Source organism: Stylophora pistillata, chromosome 3 (genome assembly GCF_964205215.1).
Source record: "Stylophora pistillata chromosome 3, jaStyPist1.2, whole genome shotgun sequence".
Lineage (NCBI taxonomy): Eukaryota > Metazoa > Cnidaria > Anthozoa > Scleractinia > Pocilloporidae > Stylophora > Stylophora pistillata.
The window spans coordinates 14,408,496-14,426,369 of NC_142521.1; the positions used below are offsets into that span (position 1 = coordinate 14,408,496).

At 39.5% G+C, this 17,874-nt stretch overlaps 3 protein-coding genes across 3 annotated transcripts; 2 read left to right on the forward strand and 1 right to left on the reverse strand.

Annotated features, from left to right (window-relative positions):
• The first annotated feature begins 1,413 nt into the window (after positions 1–1,413).
• LOC111330995 (uncharacterized) lies at positions 1,414–8,867 on the forward strand. The gene is made up of 10 exons (XM_088752805.1): positions 1,414–1,593; positions 1,933–1,988; positions 2,492–2,770; positions 3,173–3,410; positions 3,762–4,098; positions 4,710–4,870; positions 5,235–5,305; positions 5,411–5,926; positions 6,644–6,884; positions 7,159–8,867. Coding segments are annotated over exons 1-10 (2,223 nt in total). The 5' UTR covers positions 1,414–1,591; the 3' UTR covers positions 7,481–8,867.
• LOC148734651 (uncharacterized) lies at positions 7,489–12,805 on the reverse strand. Its single transcript, XM_088754760.1, has 4 exons — positions 12,599–12,805; positions 11,362–11,574; positions 8,874–10,182; positions 7,489–8,205 (listed from the first exon to the last, which is right to left on the reverse strand). Exons 3-4 carry the CDS (start codon positions 9,174–9,176, stop codon positions 8,179–8,181), a joined length of 330 nt encoding a protein of 109 aa, XP_088610886.1. The 5' UTR covers positions 9,177–10,182; positions 11,362–11,574; positions 12,599–12,805; the 3' UTR covers positions 7,489–8,178.
• A 181-nt stretch (positions 12,806–12,986) lies between these two features.
• LOC111330997 (ectin) lies at positions 12,987–16,958 on the forward strand. Its single transcript, XM_022936017.2, has 5 exons — positions 12,987–13,063; positions 13,852–13,926; positions 14,877–15,326; positions 15,836–16,091; positions 16,449–16,958. The coding sequence occupies exons 2-5, from the start codon at positions 13,872–13,874 to the stop codon at positions 16,738–16,740; spliced, it is 1,053 nt and encodes a 350-aa protein (XP_022791752.1). The 5' UTR covers positions 12,987–13,063; positions 13,852–13,871; the 3' UTR covers positions 16,741–16,958.
• Positions 16,959–17,874: the final 916 nt, after the last annotated feature.

A 17,874-nucleotide genomic window follows, 5' to 3' on the forward strand; every position in this document is an offset into this window, starting at 1 on the left:
GCGACTCTCATTTCTTCATTTTCATCTACAGTAGGGCCCCGAGCTAAGCTTGCATGTTGAAATGAAACACTGTGAAACATGAAATGAAACACTTTGAACCACGTGCCATCCATTCACGTCGTGGGTCTACTGCAAGCCGAACACGAGCCCCGTGCCTCAGGCTGTACCTCGGACTATGAAGTTGGCCATGAACCACAGGATGGGAGCCGTCGGTAGCTGTGCCGATGTTGAATAGCTACTGATGGGTAAATAAACACTATCTATCATGAAAAACCATCAAACAGAGGATGGTTATAGATTTCAAGTATTCGCGATACCAAATAAAAACAGCAACATTGGCGAAGTTGGACTATTATTGACTGGTGAAAGTAATTTTTTGTTAGACTTTATCAGGAGTTTATTTATTAGAAAAGTGGCGAATATAGTTTTTCTGATTAAAAATCGTGTAGCACTTCACATTGAACTTTTACAACTCACCGCAGCTAATTCGCGAGATAAGCCAGAAAGCTTCACCACTGCGCGTAGTATGGACAAACGTCCAAATAACGAACGAAGTTTGAGAGTAGAAGAAGAGGAGGTACCGTGATGGAAAGCATAAAATACGTCAGACTGCAAATTGCGCTCGCCTTAAGGACTCCTACAATTTTGTTGGTCTGAGACATTTACTCGTAGTAATTTTATCAAATTGCACTGGAAATCATGTTGACATCTACACAAATTTGCATTTGTTTTTTTTTTTAATGCATTCAGACCTTATCTTACTTGCTATGAACTTTGTTCAACACTCATAAACCCAGAGTCTCTGTTCAATGATTCCAGGTCAAATTCAAAGTTGAAGGTTTGTTACTTCTACTAATGAAATGCCTCCCAATTTCTAGAGTAAACCAACAGCTGAAGCTTCCTCTCTGCTTTTCATCCATTCGTGTCCATGGATAGAAGATTTCAATTTTCATGTAGGGAACAAGGCGCACTACAGTATTATAGCAAGGAGATGGTAACGTAATTACTAGTAATCCTTAATATTTTTTAAGAATAAGGAAATATCCTTAGGTATCACTGAGTCTAAGGGACGCTTCATCACACAAGGCTGACACAAGGCGTTCCTAGTGGGAAATTTATGTCGAATCGAATCTTGTACGTTTGGTTGCTTCATTTAATAATTATATACGTCTCTCTCAAAACTGCTTAAAATTCCTTGGTAGTATTTATATTTAAAATATACTCTGTCTGACCAATTTGACGAATAAAACATTCTTGAAAATGATAAAAAAAGATTGTTGTATTCATGGTGCAAGGCGTGGTAAACTGACACATGGGTGGTCGGGTATAAAAGAATATGTCAGGAAATCAATAAAATATTACTTTAAGTCGAATTAAGTATTGAGTGGAGAAAAGAGATTTCGATGTAGGTAGAGGTCTTTTGTCTAAATTCTTGATTCGTTCCTGAATTGTGCGCTTTGGAGATTGTTTAAATCTAGCTTTCAGTAGAGATTTGTATCACTTATTTTTCTTCCCTTTAAAGCTTTGAAACAAGCATCGCGTGATCGTTATTGTACAGTTTTACAAAGAAGGCTGAAGAGGATTCCAAAACATGTAAGGAAAACTTTTAAAAATGACAATCATGTAATTAGCACAATTGGCTTCTTTTTGACATCAAAACATTACCGGTAGCTTTGGGAAATATTAAACAAGATTGCACCTAGAGGTATTAAGCAGATGGGGGACAGCAAGAAATGGTGAGACCACAAAGGATTCGGAAATGTTGTATAGAGCAATTATGGTTGATAAAGTTTTGCATCATATGGCATAACGTTTAGCCTGGTGTCTCCCGTTGAAGTCATGACAAAAAAGAATTAATTTGACCAAATGACTTGAAACCTCTTCACAAAAAAACTTTTATAAGACAAATTTAATCATTGCAATTCTTTTTAGGTTTAATGCAACGATTATGCTACTGGTTTTTCTAGACGCATCGATTTCCTTTATTGGTGAGTTGATGAGTAGGCGAAAAAAAATTCAGTTTGAAAGTAGAAAGGTTACCATTGAGATCATCTTCAAATCCAATTTTGCTCGTGTTCGAACAGTTTCTTGACCAAAAATTTCCAGAGGCACATAGGTTGTTTCATAAAGATAAAAAAGGTGAAGTATTTCAGCTCCCTTTATTCCTGGCTTGTTTAGTGTAAATTTGATTGTAAATGAAATGGAGCCTGACCGTGGATGACCAGTTGGTATCACTTTATTGCGTCTTAGTGGACATCTATGTCTCCTCCATGGAATGAAAAAAATTCTCAGCCAAGATCCAGCCCTCTCGAATAAAAATGTTGGTCTTATCTCGCTATTTTGCTTGTCGTCAAGATATAAGCTAACAATAACACAACTTCATCAGGAAATACTTCTCATTAAATCAAGTATTCTGTTCTTTGTCACTCTCCTTTTGCATTGTCTCCATTACTCTTCACCCATTTCCGCCCCTTGTAATCGTTATTCAAAGCCAAAGCACAGCCCTTTAATCAAGGCAAATACTTGGTGAATGGAATAATGGATGTTCTACCTAATGGTAACTTGAAACTTCGCCTGGATGCAAGAAAGGAAAGCAGCGGAGCTGGTGAACAACCCCTAAACCCCACAACTGTGTTACCTACAAGTGGCTACACGACTGAACCTCCCACTGGGGGAGCTACCAGCACGGGAACAGCACCAACCCCCGGGTCGACCATTGGATTCAGTACGACGCCTGGGTCCAGTATATCCCCCGGAATAAGAAATCCAGGTACGACGGCTCTTCAAAGGCGTAAAAATATTTTGCTGATAAAATTATAGTGTCAGTATCTACAATTGATAGTAATAGGACTGAAAATAAGTTATTGTCAGAAATATTGTCAGATTTTCTTGTTTTCACGTCCTCACATTCTAAGAATAACATTCAAACAAGAAAGGTCCTCTCTTACACTCGAGTAATGCTTGAAAAATTATATATTGAATATCGCAGATGATCATTTTAGGGACGGTCATCGTCTCCATGTTTGAAAGAATTATATAACACTCTTTAAGTTTCCCGAAAGCAGCAAACGTCGATAAATGGCGATCAGCCACCAAATTAGGCAGAGGGAGAGCTACAAAAATATGGTCCTTGCCATACGAAATTAAAGACAGTACAAGTTTTCATCTACAGGCGGCAATCCAAGACGGGTTGCACTTAACTTGCACAACGACCACCGTCGAGTACACAATGCTCCAAGAATGAGGCTCACTTCCCAACTAAACGATGATGCTCAGAGGTATGCAGACAAACTTGCCCGTGAAAGTTTGTTTGTTCATGACCAACAAAATAGAAGGCAAGGAGAAAATCTGAGATTGCAATGCGCCCCTGGAAGTGATGTAGATCTGGTTAAGAAGGCTGTTGATGCATGGTAAGCCTCACCAAAGGCAATGCAAATTTAGTAAAATGTAATTTGGAGTCGACTTTTAGTGATCTGGAGTAAAGCTTAGAGCAAATCCCTAGTGAGTGCCGAATGTATTCTGGGATTGAATTGGTTTTGCTTATGTTTGCCTAATCATTTTTTCTAAAAACCTCACTAAAGCCAACTAGGAAATAGTCGCTGAGCATTACGTGAAGTACCAGTAAATACTGACCAAGAAAACATGCATTGAATTTTCTGCCGATCTATTACTGTTGTTGTTTTGATGTTGTCTATAAATAGATAAATAAATGCCATTGCAGTGCCATTAGAATAGCTTCCATCCGCTCTCTCATTTTTCAGGTATAACGAGGTTTGTACGTACAATTTCGACAATCCTAGAGCAAGTTCTGGCGTCACCGGTCACTTTACTCAGGTCGTGTGGAAAAAGAGCACCAGGCTTGGCATTGGGCTCGCCAGAGGAAGCTACGCATTTGGTTCACACTTATTTGACAACTGCCTGTTTGTAGTCGGTCGGTATCTAAAACCAGGAAACGTATTTGGTGCCTATCAACAGAATGTTTTGAGGGGCAGCTTTAACAGGCAGATGTGTCGTTCTTCAAACACTTCCGGAAAGAGAAATAAGCTGTTCCGAAAACTAAATTCGGGAGAAAGTAAAAGAAAGAGCACCTTAGAGATGGTTCTATAACTAAGGGAAAACCATATTATATGATGCACTTTAGGAAGGATGGAATAAAGTCATCTGTGGCAAATAGATAATGGCTATGCTTACCTTGGTTTGATTTTATTAACTAGCAATCAAAGAAGAGTTCATAGAAACAGTTGGTCGGTTAATATTATTGGATTCACAACATAGGGAAATATGGCCGCGTATGAAAGAGAATTTATCTCATGGCTCTTTCGAGGAAATCGAGATAAAACTGAAGAATAAGCAAAAGTTTTGGAATATCTACATAAGGTGACATAAAATTCAACCACAGTTTATAAGTAAAACAAAATAATGTGGAAGGACACGGCCATGAACACCTTTCAGTGTTCAATACTTAATCGCCTTGAACTTAATTACTAAGAACTGTGATATCAACGGAATCACTTTCACAAATTTACTGTAAACCAACATAGTGCATTGGATAAGAACGGAGAATCCTGATTAAAATCGCTTGACCAATCAAAGTGAAACCAATGGAAGATGGGACTTTGTACCCTGATGAGTTGGGTAAGAAGATAAGACTGACTACAATGATTTCCGCTTCATTTAAGCCAGGGTGGAAAACGTAAGATAATCGTAAGCTTACGTGCATACAAAAAGAAATAAAGAGTTCATTATCCTGCTCTGTGTATGTTAAAGATCCGGAACTATGCATCATCATGAAATTCTTCACATCATATTACCGAGGTTATTGTCCTCTACATCGATATGAAATGGGAAGGCTTATGTCATCTAAATACAGGTGGGTAGTTTCAATTCTTTAGCTATGGGAGGATTACGACTGACAGGAGGCCAAAAAAGCTCCACTCTCAACTTCGTATTTCTACTCCTTTAAAACCTAGAAAATGTAAGAAACGTTTGAAAAACTAGCAAACCTATCTTTTGAACAAAATGATTTGGTGATGTAACTCCATGATTGACGCCATCAATTTTCCATTGAAGAGTATAGATCTACGTGTATCTACTGACTGTGCGTCGCAGCTTGATTTTCAAAAGTTATAAACCCTCGATTTTTGAACTTTTTGGGAGAGAAATATTGTTTTTATTCCTTGCCTCTTCCTTTCAATTTGAAAACCTATTTTTTTTCTGCTATTTTTATTCATCAGGAATCTAAAGAATTTATTTTGGTTAAATTATCATGGCCTTGTCGTTTGGTTAGGTTTGTTTTCACTGAGAGGTAAGATCTTTTGCTCGTTGGAAACAATCATTTATCATACAACTAAGAGACTTTCAGACATGATTGTCATGGGCGTTTTTATATTCTTATATTTGTGTTCCACAGTAAGTGCAGGCTCGTTGCGAATTCCTGTAGAGGGACAGCTCATATACGACAGTTCATCAAAGATGGTAGATCTCTGTCTGTCGGCGCACATGTGTCCACCGTGTGTTTTTGACACTCTTTGTAACCAGGGCGGAATTTATCCCATGCAAGGAACAAATGCTCTACCTTACTCCAGCAACGCTTCGCCGTTAACCTCTGTTTCAACGACCCCAACATCACCGTTAACCTCTGTGTCATCGACCCCAACATCTTCGAGTTCGGAGCTAGCCTCGACAGAGTCTCCTTCAACCACTGAAGCTACCACGCAGATTATTTCCACGACGGAGGAACCGGCTAGTAGTACAACAGCATCAACCCCTTCCAGCAGCAGCATCACTGATCACACCCCTTCATCGGTGTCTGAGACAACTTCAATCACAGAGGCTACAGAAACAACCGAAAGTGGTAATCTAAGTCCTACAACATCGGTCACGGCCTCAGCAACAACGGTCGGTGGGGGAATTGACGCAGAGACAGGTAATTACATGGTTTTTATCGGACAAAAATCTGATATAGGGAACTAAGTATGAGAAAATAATAGGGACCTACTGGTCTCCCTGACAATTGAAACGATCCACTTTCCCATTTTTTTCTGCACTGGTCTGAAAGAGGGCTGAGATACAGGTTCGAGTTATAACCGCCGCCCAGTTAGCTCAATGGATAGAGCGCTGGACTGTTGTGCGGGAGGTCAAGGGTTCGAGTCCCGGCCGGACCAACACTCAAGGTCTTAAAATAATTGAGAAGAATTTGCTACCTTTCTATAACATCAAGAAATGGTCAGATATTCTAGTCTTCTCGGATAGGGACGAATAAATGGAGGTCCCGTCTCCTGCAGGGCTGGGGGCAGGAGACGTTAATTTCCCACACACGAGATTACTGTGTGATGGATGTCCTCCCCTTGGGTGGGATGGTTGGGTTTACTTGACCCGCAGTAATTGGCGCAAGCTGTTGCGGTGTCCCCTGGCGAATCAAATAAATTAAAATTAAATTAAATATGTACAACTACGTATTGTAGTGCTTTCTGTTTCGGGGGGAGGCTCAATGTCCAATTCATTCGTTATCAACGGGTATACCAAAATACCAGCGTTCAATCGTTTTGCAGTGTCTTACATAGCCCGATACGTCCTTTTCAACCTTTAAAGTGCGAAGTTTCTATAGCTTACATCAGTTCCTTTTTGCTTTATTAACATATAGATGTTCTCCAAAAGGGATTGGATAAGCACAACTATTATCGCAAAATACACAACTCACCTGCACTAAGTCTGAGCTCACAGTTGAACAGTGATGCCCAAAAGACTGCTGAAAGAATTGCAGCTCAGGGTAAACTTGTCCACACTGACGACTCGGAGTTGGGTGAAAAAGGAGAGAATCTTGGAAAGTTGTGCGTAACGGACGAAACTCTAGAAGAGGTTATAGTTAAAGTTGTTGAGAGATGGTGAGTAGATTATGGGGCTGGTAAAATCCTATGAAGTTCTCAAAAAAAAAAACAAATTAATGCTGCAAAAATGCAGGAAAAGCAGGGAAACTTTGGTTTTACATCACTGTGCTATGCAATTGGCCTAGAGAAGCAAAACAATATATTGTGTAGTTTTATAATTTTTTTTATCAATATTTAGGCAGAAAATTAATTTCTGGTTAATTCTGGAACAACAAGGTCTGAAAACTAATGCAAAAACATTTTTTTTACTTTCTTTTTCGTTGTACTGAAGGTATAATGAGGTTTGTAAGTACGATTTTAGCAAGCCAGAAGGGTCACAGTCAACTGGACATTTTACACAGCTCGTTTGGGCCTCGACTACAGAACTCGGTCTCGGATGGGCTAAAAAAGATGAAGGTGACTTCCCTTGTTACTATGTAGCGGGAAGATACAACCCCGGTGGAAATATTGACAACAGATTTGAAGAAAACGTCATGAAAGGAAGTTTCGACTCCTCATACTGTTCATCAAAAAGGCGAACTCTTAAAGGTTTGAGAGACCCGGTCTGGCCAAAATGGTATAATGTTATCGTAAGAAGTCTCCACCATTACTAATTTAGTCATACTTTAAAAACTCGTTTTATTCCAGTTTGAGATGCTTCGGTATCCCTTCTTACAATTGTCATGATAAGGGAAAAAGGAGCGAGGTACAACTCTATAATTTACACAATCATTCATGTCGACATTACATATCACAAGCCAGACCAAGTGTGGACCCTTGTGGGACGCCAGACTTTATTTGCTCAGAAGCAGACTGTGCGCTGCCATAGACAACAGATTGACATCGATTTATAAGATAGTTCTCAAACCACTTCAGTTCTTGGTTTTGGATGTCAAACCCAGGCAATTTCTTTATGAGAAGTTGGTGATTCATCGGTCGAAGGCTTTTCGAAAGTCGACAAACACCGCTGCCGTAACGCGACCATCGTCTATACCTTTCCTAATACAATCCGTGAAATATGTTACCGCGTCCTGGGTAGAGTGATTTTTCCGAAACCCGCACTGGAAGGGAGATAGCTGGTTGGACTTTTCTAAATGATGGAGTAGCTGAATTTTCACGGCTCTTTTAAGGATCTTCGAAGCCACCGGTAAAACGGAGATGGGACGGCAGTTATCCATACACGTATTATCCCCATCTTTATATAGGGTGACCACCCTTGCATATTTCCATTCCTCCGGTACAACTGCAGAGGAAATCGAGAGATTTATTATGGCTGTTAGAGGAGCTGAAATGCTTGAAGCCGCATCCTTTATTAGACGGGCTGGAATTCCGTCAAGTCCTATAATAATAATAATAACTTTATTTCTATAGCGGTATATACAAAAGCTCTGTATCGCTTTACAATCTAATAAATATCTAACTAACAATCTTACTAAGACAAAATCAATTAAAAGCAAGTATGAAAAGATAAGTTTTCAATCTAGATTTAAAGACGTCAACTGATCGACTTAATTTAATGTCTAAGGGAATATCATTCCAGTGCTTTGGGGCAGCGACTGAGAAGGCCCTGTCCCCATAGCTCTTCAGGCGCACATTCGGTACTTCTAATAAATGTTTGCTAGCTGACCTAAGATTTCTTGTAGGGCTATATGGGACTATAAGTTGACTTAGATACAGAGGCGCCAGACCATTGAGAGCTTTAAAAGTTAACAGTAATACTTAAAAGGTAACTCGCTGCTCCACTGGTAACCAGTGTAGCTCCTTAGGGACGGGGCGAATGTGTGCAGTCCTAGGGTGCCCAGCTACGAGGTGTGCAGCGCAGTTTTGAACGCGCTGGAGCTTCTGAATGATACACTTGGGTGACCCGAGGAGCAACGAGATACAATTGTCCAGACGACAAATAACATAAGCATGAACGAGGGTCTTTGTGCTCTCAGAAGTCAAATACATTCTGATCTTAGCGATATTACAAAGATGGAATAAAGCAGATTTACAAACGGAACTCACATGCCTATCGAGCGACAAGGTTTCATCAAAAACCACTCTTATGTTCCTAGCTTTGTCAGACCGCTCAACACGATGATCACCAACCAGAATACTGTCCAAAGATGGGCGTGGCCTATATTTTGAACTGATAACGAGTAGTTCCGTCTTGTCCCTATTCAACTTAAGAATGTTACAAGACATCGAACGATCGATATCTCTAACACAAGATTCAACCCGAGCGACAGAATAAGCCTGATCATCCCCACAGAGAGAAATGAAAGACAGATACAACTGAGTATCATCAGCATAGAAATGATAGCCCATGTTGTATTGCCTGACAATATCCCCAATGGGAAGGTATAGAGCAGATAGAAAATCGGTCCCAACACAGAACCATGTGGTACTCCGCACGACAGCGAACGCGTGACAGACCGCGCACCACGAATGCTCACAAAATGAGATCTGTCACTCAGGTATGATTTAAACCAGGCCAGAGCTAGATCGCAAAGACTTCTGCGCTCAGATGGTTTCTGTTAAGAGTTGGGATATTAGAAAGCAATTTCTCCACAACAGTTGCAAAATATGTGCAAAGACCATTTGCAATGGTGATAGCATCCGTAGTTGTTTTTCCATCTACTGTGATAGGCTCAATCGAAGCTGAAGTTTGAGGTGTAATCGATTTGTTGGGTTCATCCTCGGTGTAAATTAAAAACCTGTGAAGCTCACGAGTGACGTAAAACAAAGACAACAAAACATTATAAACAATAGCATACAGCAAAACAATACCTCATGAAACAAAGAAAACCTCGTCAGGTTTTTAGACCGAGGATGACCTATTTGTTGGGAAGGACTTTCTTAACAGCTTTCCAGAAGTTTTCGGGATCATCAGAATTTTCTTCTATGATTCTGCGATTGTAGCTGGATTTAGCTCTGCGAACCTGATTTCTCAGTCTCTTATATCTGGACCAGTGTAACTCGGTGTTTGTCCAGCGAGCTTGGCGGTAAAAATGATCTCTCTCTGCCATTACTTTCTTTATCGTGTTTGACAACCAAGGGGTGTTTCTGCCGCGAACTTTCTTTTCAATCTGAGGTGCGTGGTTATCAACAACGCGCAAGAAACTTGTTCTAAAGTTCAACCACACATCATTGACATCCTGACACTCACTGACGTTATCCCACGAGACAGATGACAGTTCGTCTTTAAATTGAACAGCACAGTACTTGCTGTGGTTTCTGCATTTTATCGTCCGTGGTTTAAACTTCAGCGAATTCAAATTTCCAACGAAAGCCGACATGTCATGATCACTAAGCGCTGACTTGACTACCTTGACTGAGGTAATATTGTGGTTGACAAGTACAAACAATATCAATAAGAGTTTGGGATTCCCTTGTGACTCTTGTAGGCTCGTTAACTACCTGTGTCATGTTTATGCTTTGAAGAATGCGTTAGAACTTCTTTGTTTCACCTTAAAGTGCCCATAATGTCAAAAAATTTTTTTCGTTCATCTAATTCTACATTTCACCAAATGAACTTCTGGGAAAAAATTTTCGATTTGGATAAAACGCAATTTTTTTATAATTTTTTAAAGACATTCAAATTTGCCGCTATTTTGGTCCAACATTCGCACCAGTCTTCCTCGGTTTAAAGTGAGTCGTGACGTAGGTTCAGGAACACGTGATTTTGGGTTGTGACTTATCTGACTTGAAAACAAGTGGGAATTTGCTTCAGAGTGGTCACAATATCGTAAGCTCACAATATCGTAAACGACACGCACTCGACCAGTGGGTTTATATGCACTTTAAGGTCAAGTGAGGTTCCTGAACCTACGTCACAGACATCAGTCACGTGGTAATTTTGAGCACGTTATTCTTGTGATAAGCGGCAGGGGTCGACCGCAAGAAAATAGAATTTTGAACTTTTTTTACGAATTTTGTAAAAATTCGTAAAAAAATCGCGTTTTATCCAAATCGAAAACATTTTTCACCGAAGTTCATTTGGTGAAATGTAGAATTAGATGAGCGAAAAACGTTTTTTGACATTATGGGCTCTTTAACACCTCGCACCAGGTAAAAAATTACAATTTAAATCGCCCATTATAATCACTTCTTTCATTAGCAATTTCTAAAACATTCTCAAACGACGACACAACTCCACATTCAAGAAATCAGATCCTTTTGGGGGACGATAAAGTGTTCCCAATAAAATCCCTTTTGAGTGAGGCTGAATAAGTTCTACCCATATAGTTTCTAGGTCAGGTTTTTCTAAATCTTCCCTTCTAAACGCCGATAAAGAATCTGCTAAATAAACAAGAACCCCGTCACCTCTGCGTTTATTTTGGCGATCCTTGCGGTAAAGTTTATAGCCATCAATCTCTATTTCAGTATCGCAAACATTGTTAGAAAGATGACGTTCAGTTATTCCAAGAATACTAATTCCTTTGTGCGACTCTAATAAAACACGAGCTTGGTCAATCTTTGGTAGCAAGGATCGGATGTTTTGATGACATACCTTTAGGCCCTCCGAAAGTAACAACTCCGAAAGACTTTTAAGTTTAGGGTAGGCTGTGTTATCTCTCTCGGTGACTTCCTCAGCGTCCATCACGCCACCTACACTGCAGCTGTCACAACACTTGCTGTCCTCGAACGAAATTCCGATACACTTTAGGTGGAAAAGACCATTGCATGCTTGACACGAAGCTTCACCTTGGTTCCTTCGGATTGTCTTAAGACAAAGTAAACACGAAGGACGCTTAGTGTGGTTTACCGGACCAGGGTTTAGAGATATATTTCACACTTGCAACAGAATCCCGGCGGCGAAAAAATAGTTCACCAGTATAATTAACTGTCCAGGGTTGCCAAATTTGAAAGTAGTTCTGAAGTCTCGCTTTCCACAAGGAAAGCCTTCCCGACAGCCGAATCGAAATTTCCCTTGTTTTCACGTCTCCCGTAACGGCCATCGAGGGGATAAGATTAACAGAGACATAACTTGGTTCAAACGAAGCGAAGCTGACAAAATGGCACGTCAAAGAATTCGCACCATGTTGTGAGCAAGGGATAACTTTTTGGGGCGAAAGTTGAGCAGCGCCGACTGAACGACAAGGAAAACCACAAAGCACAGCAAAACATGACCAGACGCCATGATACTTGATGCTTTCCGGCGGGACACAACTGTCGAGCAAAAACTTGTCAAACTCCAAACAGATTCCCTCGAAGAGCTGAATCCTAAAAGTATTTTCTGGGAAAAATCATTAAACAGCTAGGCGTTCGACCGAATTGGTCTGACACTTATGGGAAGGTAGGTCCTCTGGGGGTTTTCGCTCAGTAGTGCGAATTGGTCTTTTTAGGTGCGAGTTTGTAGGTGGCGAATTTGCAATGGGACGAAAATTCTAAACGGCTGATCACTTTGTGAAAAGTTAGACATCATTGGACCGATTTAACCCCGAAAAATGTTCAAGTAAATCTCTTTTCTACCTATCACTAATACCTCCCTGTTGACGATTGTCTTCATCATGGTCACAAAGGGTGAAAACGAAATTTATCTCTAAACGCCTTTATGATTGGTTCTAAATCTATTAGAACCAAAGTTTACACACCATGGCCAAGTCTATGTTTATAGGTAAATGCTTCTGGCTTTATGATAAAATAATTAGTTATTTGAAAAGCATAACTGGCTTATTTGGGTCGTGCTGTAGGACCCAAAAGTTCCCTAACCATTTTAAATGAATGAAAAATGGTTGCTGTGTTACCTCTTGTCGGCTTAGTCTCAAATTAACTGAGCAAGCTAGGAGCTTAATTCTCTCTTTGAGTGGACAATTAAGTGTCTCACTTCATTTCTTCTTTCTTCATAAAAGCATTCTGAGATTTCAAGACGGGGTTGGCTTTTCATACAAAGAGAAACCGACCAAAATTCAGCTGGAAAGAAAGCTATTAGCCAATGTAGTCACGTCTCGGAGAATTTCATGTAATTCTAATAATTTTGCCCAACCAACCCTTCAATGCATCTACCAGTTGAATGGGCACGGTTCTCTTGTGACTGGTATGTGAGCAGAGGTCTTGTGTTACTGAATTCGGTCACACGCTGAACACCAGCGCCTTTCAATTGAACTGAAGTTAATATTGATGGTAGTTTTGTTCAAATATTTGAACGAATGGAAACAAAAGCAATTCATTTATTTGGATTTTTGACACGCCCTCCTGAAGCCTGGAGTTAGGTGAGTTTTAGAGAGAATGTGGTTTCAATGTTTTCCCGAGGAAAAACCGTTTTAAATACCTCGAAATTATTTACCTGTGACTTATCTACCGCTAGAGCACTACACGACTTTATTTCGTAACAGATCTTGCTTTGAAGAAGTTTTGTTTTACGCTTGAGAAATGTATCGGGATAGCGATTAAAAAGTCAGCTACTGACGATTTTGTTTTGGAAAAAAATAATGAAAAAAGGTTTATAACGAAAGTCTTTAATTCAAATTCTAAGGTAATGGAAGATTACTTCACGTATTAGAGGCTCCTTTGCTTTCCGTACATCGCTTTACATCTCCAGACAAAACATAAGAGATCCTCTTTTACTTTAACCGTAACGCAATGAATTATTTAAATTAAAAGAGTAAATCAAAGTAGAAAAAGACAGACTTATCTCAATATCTACCTCTCACTAGAAATTTCATTCGCTAAGACGCGATACTTAATATACTGGCATGGATAATACTTGGATAGTTTTCATGGTATTAAAGTTGTTGATGAAGGAAAAGTTGGGTGTTCATTTAAGGTCTTTTTTCTGAAACTGTTTACTCCTAGCTTACCTCTAACATCACATCGTTAATTCAAATGTGGAATTAAAAACGATACCCCTGTGAAACAAAGATGGAAAACAAAGCATGAGCTAAGAATTCTGAGCGTTATTTTGCTACAATGCTCCTAAAAAATTTATCAAAACCTACTTTTCCGAATCTTTTATGTAAATTGAAGTTTTTAAATTTTGATGATCAACTTCCCACCATAGGGCTCTTACGTGTAACCATCATGACCGGGCCTTTCATTTTCCTGACCATGATTCAAGCAATATATGCCACGAATGGTAAGTGACAATTATGTTAGTTATATTGGAAGGATCATTTTACCCACAGTTCCTACGGGAGGAAGGATAAGCTCTTGACAAAGTGTTGTCAAGGACTGAGCCCAATCATTTTTGCCGTAGTAACTTTGAATCACTTTCGACCAGCAATGATAATTATCATTATAAAAATATTAGGGCTACTTTTATTATTAACAGTAGTGCTGTTAGTGGATTAGTATTGTAAGCATCTTTTTTATCATTACCATCATTTCTTACATTATTATCATTATAATAGTCTTAATCAAAATCATTAGTTTCGCTATCATTATTATGATTGCCATTAATAGAACTATTATTGGAATGAAGATAACTGTTACGAAAGGTAAGCCTGTTGTGCTGTTAGACTCTTTCAAAACTTAGCGAACATTTTATTTCTACACCAACACTCGATCGGTTAGCAGCAAAAGAAAATAGTCAAAATATACGATCACATCACAGGGCATTAGTGTTGAAGGACCCAAAACGTATTCTACGCAGATAAAGCTAATATATATAGAGAGAGAGAGAGAGAGAGAGAAAGAGAGAGAGAGAGAGAAAGAGAGAGAGAGAGAGAGAGAGAGAGATTTTCCCAGGCAAAGTGCACACGAACAAGTAGGTTTTTTAATGCATCGCAAGGAGCGAATAAACATCGTTCGTGCACATTGCCCATGGTATTATGTTTTTATTTCGCATGTCAATGACTGGAAGTGAACAATTATGACAGGAACGATAGTATGTATGAAATAAATTCCTAATCCAAAAAGGCTGCTGATCCTATTGCTACTTGTTTTGTTGTTGTTGTTGTTGCTTTTTTTTTTTTTACTAGACATTACGGCTGTTTCCATTTGCTAGAAACGAAGCCATGAAAATGCATCTATGAGTAGCATCAAAAAAACTTCAGTTGTAAGTGTGCGTACTTTTAAAATTCGTAGAATTTACAATCCAAGGAAATGGTTCATATGAAGCCGGGAAACTAAAAGTGGACCTTCACCTCGAGTCGACTATGAACATAACATCTGAAACAACTGTCCCCCCAACTTCTATCATGACAACGCTACCTCCAACCACAAACGCGACAACTATTCCTCCGACGTCGTCGTCGAGAACATCTCCAGCTGCATCTGAAACAATTCCCCCTTCTACACTACCTCCAACACCAGGTCCTACAGTAAATTCTACGACGCTTGGGCCCGAGACAGGGGCCTCATCGAGACCCACAAATATTACGTCAACTCCAACAACCTTACCGCCAACAGCTGCAAAGGGTGACAACATAACAAGTACCACAGGGCAACCGACAATAAGTGCGGCAGTGAATGTCACTACCCCAACACCTGCGCCAGAGTATAATGATGGAAAACCTTTAGCAAACTCCAAGCAGTGTAAGTAAAATATTCAACCCACATTAGATATCAATTTTAAAAGAGAACGACAAATTAAAAACCCCACCGCTTTTAGCCTAATTGTTACCTTCCAGTGTGTTCTCGTTAACGTTTTCATTCCTCATCAATAGATGAATCCTTTTTAAAATACTTGTGTTTCGGGCAGTAACAGCTGTAGTCACTGTGGTGCTACTAAGGTTAGATGCATAGAAGTTGCTATGGCATCGACAAAAGAGGTGGCAAAGGTAGCAATAGCTATCAGGGGTTTGCACTCAAAAGCAGCAGTGATGGGAGGGGGGGTATTGAAGAGAGTGGCAATGATAGCGGAGGTAGTAATAGTATTAGTGACAGAGGTGAGTAGCACATTAGTGACAGCTCAGCGGAAGTGACAGTGGAAGCAAAGGGCGACGTAGAGGCCGCACCGGAAGTGTGTACACAAGTCTGATATAAATGGGGTTGTGATAAGGACAATGAATTTGAACGACTCCCTAACATAAGCTTGGATTTAGTTTCAGCTTTAGATCGTACAGCCCTCGAGCTGCACAATTACTATCGCTCGATTCACGAGGCGCCTCTCCTAACCCTTGATGAAAACCTCCGAAAAGATGCTCAAGATTATGCTCTTAAAGTTGCTAGGAGCCAAATGCTACGGCCAGAACAAGATTTTGTGCTCAACTCTAAAAATGAAGGAGAAAACCTGGGATTTAGATGCTCGACAATACGACCTGATCCTGAGAAAGCCTTGAGACAGATAATGAAGCGGTGGTAGGAAATTCTCAGAGTGCTAACTCTCTTTACTCTTATCTTCTCTTACTTTTTCTCGTCTATGATCCTAGCTTTCCTCTCATTTTCGATATTTTGCGACTCGGCAGTGTAAATTGAACTGTCACTAGTAGAATTATTTCTCTGGTTCCCCCTCTTTATTAATGATCAAATCCCTCATTAGAAACTTTGTAATGTTACCGTGACAACCAAAACTACTATTTGGGAAAATTCCTGATCTACTGAAAAAAAATGTGCGAATGCTTTTTTGGACATTTGTGGCATAGTACAGTGTCGAGTGTTTTGTTCATGAAGTAACACTCAAATTATTCATTCAATTTTTTTATAACTGATCTTCAGGTATGACGAAGGCTGCCAATACAACTTTCAAGCACCACCAACGGACAAGTACTCGTTCAGACACTTCACACAAATGACATGGAATGGAAGCAGAAGGCTAGGCGTTGGCATCACCTATGGGAAAATTAACAATCTGCATTGCTTGTACTTTGTCGCACGTTACAGACCCCGTGGAAACCTGGGAAACAAGCTCATATATATCAATAATGTCAAGAAAGGAGTTTTCGATTCGTCTTTTTGCAGACCAATAGTAAATCAAGTGCCTAACCAAGAGGTCATTTTAAAAGAATAAACTGAGATTAATTTAACGTGTACAAACAAATGAAAAGAAAACTGCAATTTTTCTTTAACATATGCTGAATATGTATTTATAAGAAGTGTATTATGAGGCTTTTTATTACTGATGATACTGGTAGCAGAATATTTAAGAGTGACGATGCGTAGTTCAGAAAAGCTATGTTTAACACATTAAGAGCTGTTGAATAAATAAGGCACCTGTACTTTGAAACTAATGCAAAACGTGTGGTGAGCGTTTTGAGCAACCACGTCCCTCCCTACTAAGATTCTGCTATGTGGTCTGATACTTTTGTTGTTAGGGATCGATCACAACTCCTTTTTCTTTCATTTTGGGCAATATGGCATAGATCAAACCCTTAGCTTTTGTTCAACGACTTGTGGTCATCTGTTGAGAATTACTATGGTCACTCTTAGGAACACCTAAAATTCAGCTAAACATTCCCGTGACTCAGGGTTGAGCCGGTACAATGTTCTACGGTTTTCAGGTCAAATCTACTGTAATCCCATCAGCCAGATTGTATCTAATCGCCATTTCAGTCCCTACCGCTAAAACAAGATTGAATCAGATTATAGAACTATTTAAGGAAGTAACCTAGGATAGCATTGGCTCAGAACACTTTGTGATTGATTATACATAGCTTTGTAAGTTATGCCTACAATCTTGTTACGGCTTCTACAATCACGAAAAATTAACAAAAAAGAGGAAAACTAACTAAAAAGAGGTAAACTAACTAAAAAGAGGTAAACTAACTAACAAGAGGTGCTTGACTATTCTATCTTTTATACATAAATTTTAAGGTACCTCGGTGAGCTAACAGCGGAAAACACGACTGGTGGGGTGTTAAAAGCTGGATTGGTGAAACAACCAGTTAATTGTCCAGGTTCCGGATGAATAAATTCACACCTTTTTCACCTCATTGCCAAGCAATAATAATTCCAAAAATACTTTGAATGTAGTTGGTAATTGTTATGAAACTTACTTTTTTGCCTCACGGATTTCTTAAGGAGTTCTACAGTATTTAATTGAACTCCCAACGGACAACAAGAGATGAAGGACAGAAATCAAAGCTTTTTACAGGATGACAAAAGACATACAGTTATTGTTTACTCAGAGAATAATGCTGGTACT

Bases quoted from the DNA above. Each gene is read 5' to 3' on its own strand.
- LOC111330995 (XM_088752805.1), top strand. The intron at 4,871-5,234 runs GTGGGTAGTTTC...TTTATTCATCAG, and splicing joins CTTATGTCATCTAAATACAG to GAATCTAAAGAATTTATTTT. The intron at 6,885-7,158 runs GTGAGTAGATTA...GTTGTACTGAAG, and splicing joins GTTAAAGTTGTTGAGAGATG to GTATAATGAGGTTTGTAAGT.
- LOC148734651 (XM_088754760.1), bottom strand. From the start codon at position 9,176: ATGGGCTATCATTTCTATGCTGATGATACTCAGTTGTATCTGTCTTTC. The intron at 8,206-8,873 runs GTGAGTTCCGTT...TTATTATTATAG, and splicing joins CCTTGTCGCTCGATAGGCAT to GACTTGACGGAATTCCAGCC.
- LOC111330997 (XM_022936017.2), top strand. From the start codon at position 13,872: ATGACCGGGCCTTTCATTTTCCTGACCATGATTCAAGCAATATATGCC. The intron at 13,927-14,876 runs GTAAGTGACAAT...TAAAATTCGTAG, and splicing joins AGCAATATATGCCACGAATG to AATTTACAATCCAAGGAAAT. The intron at 15,327-15,835 runs GTAAGTAAAATA...GCTTGGATTTAG, and splicing joins TTTAGCAAACTCCAAGCAGT to TTTCAGCTTTAGATCGTACA.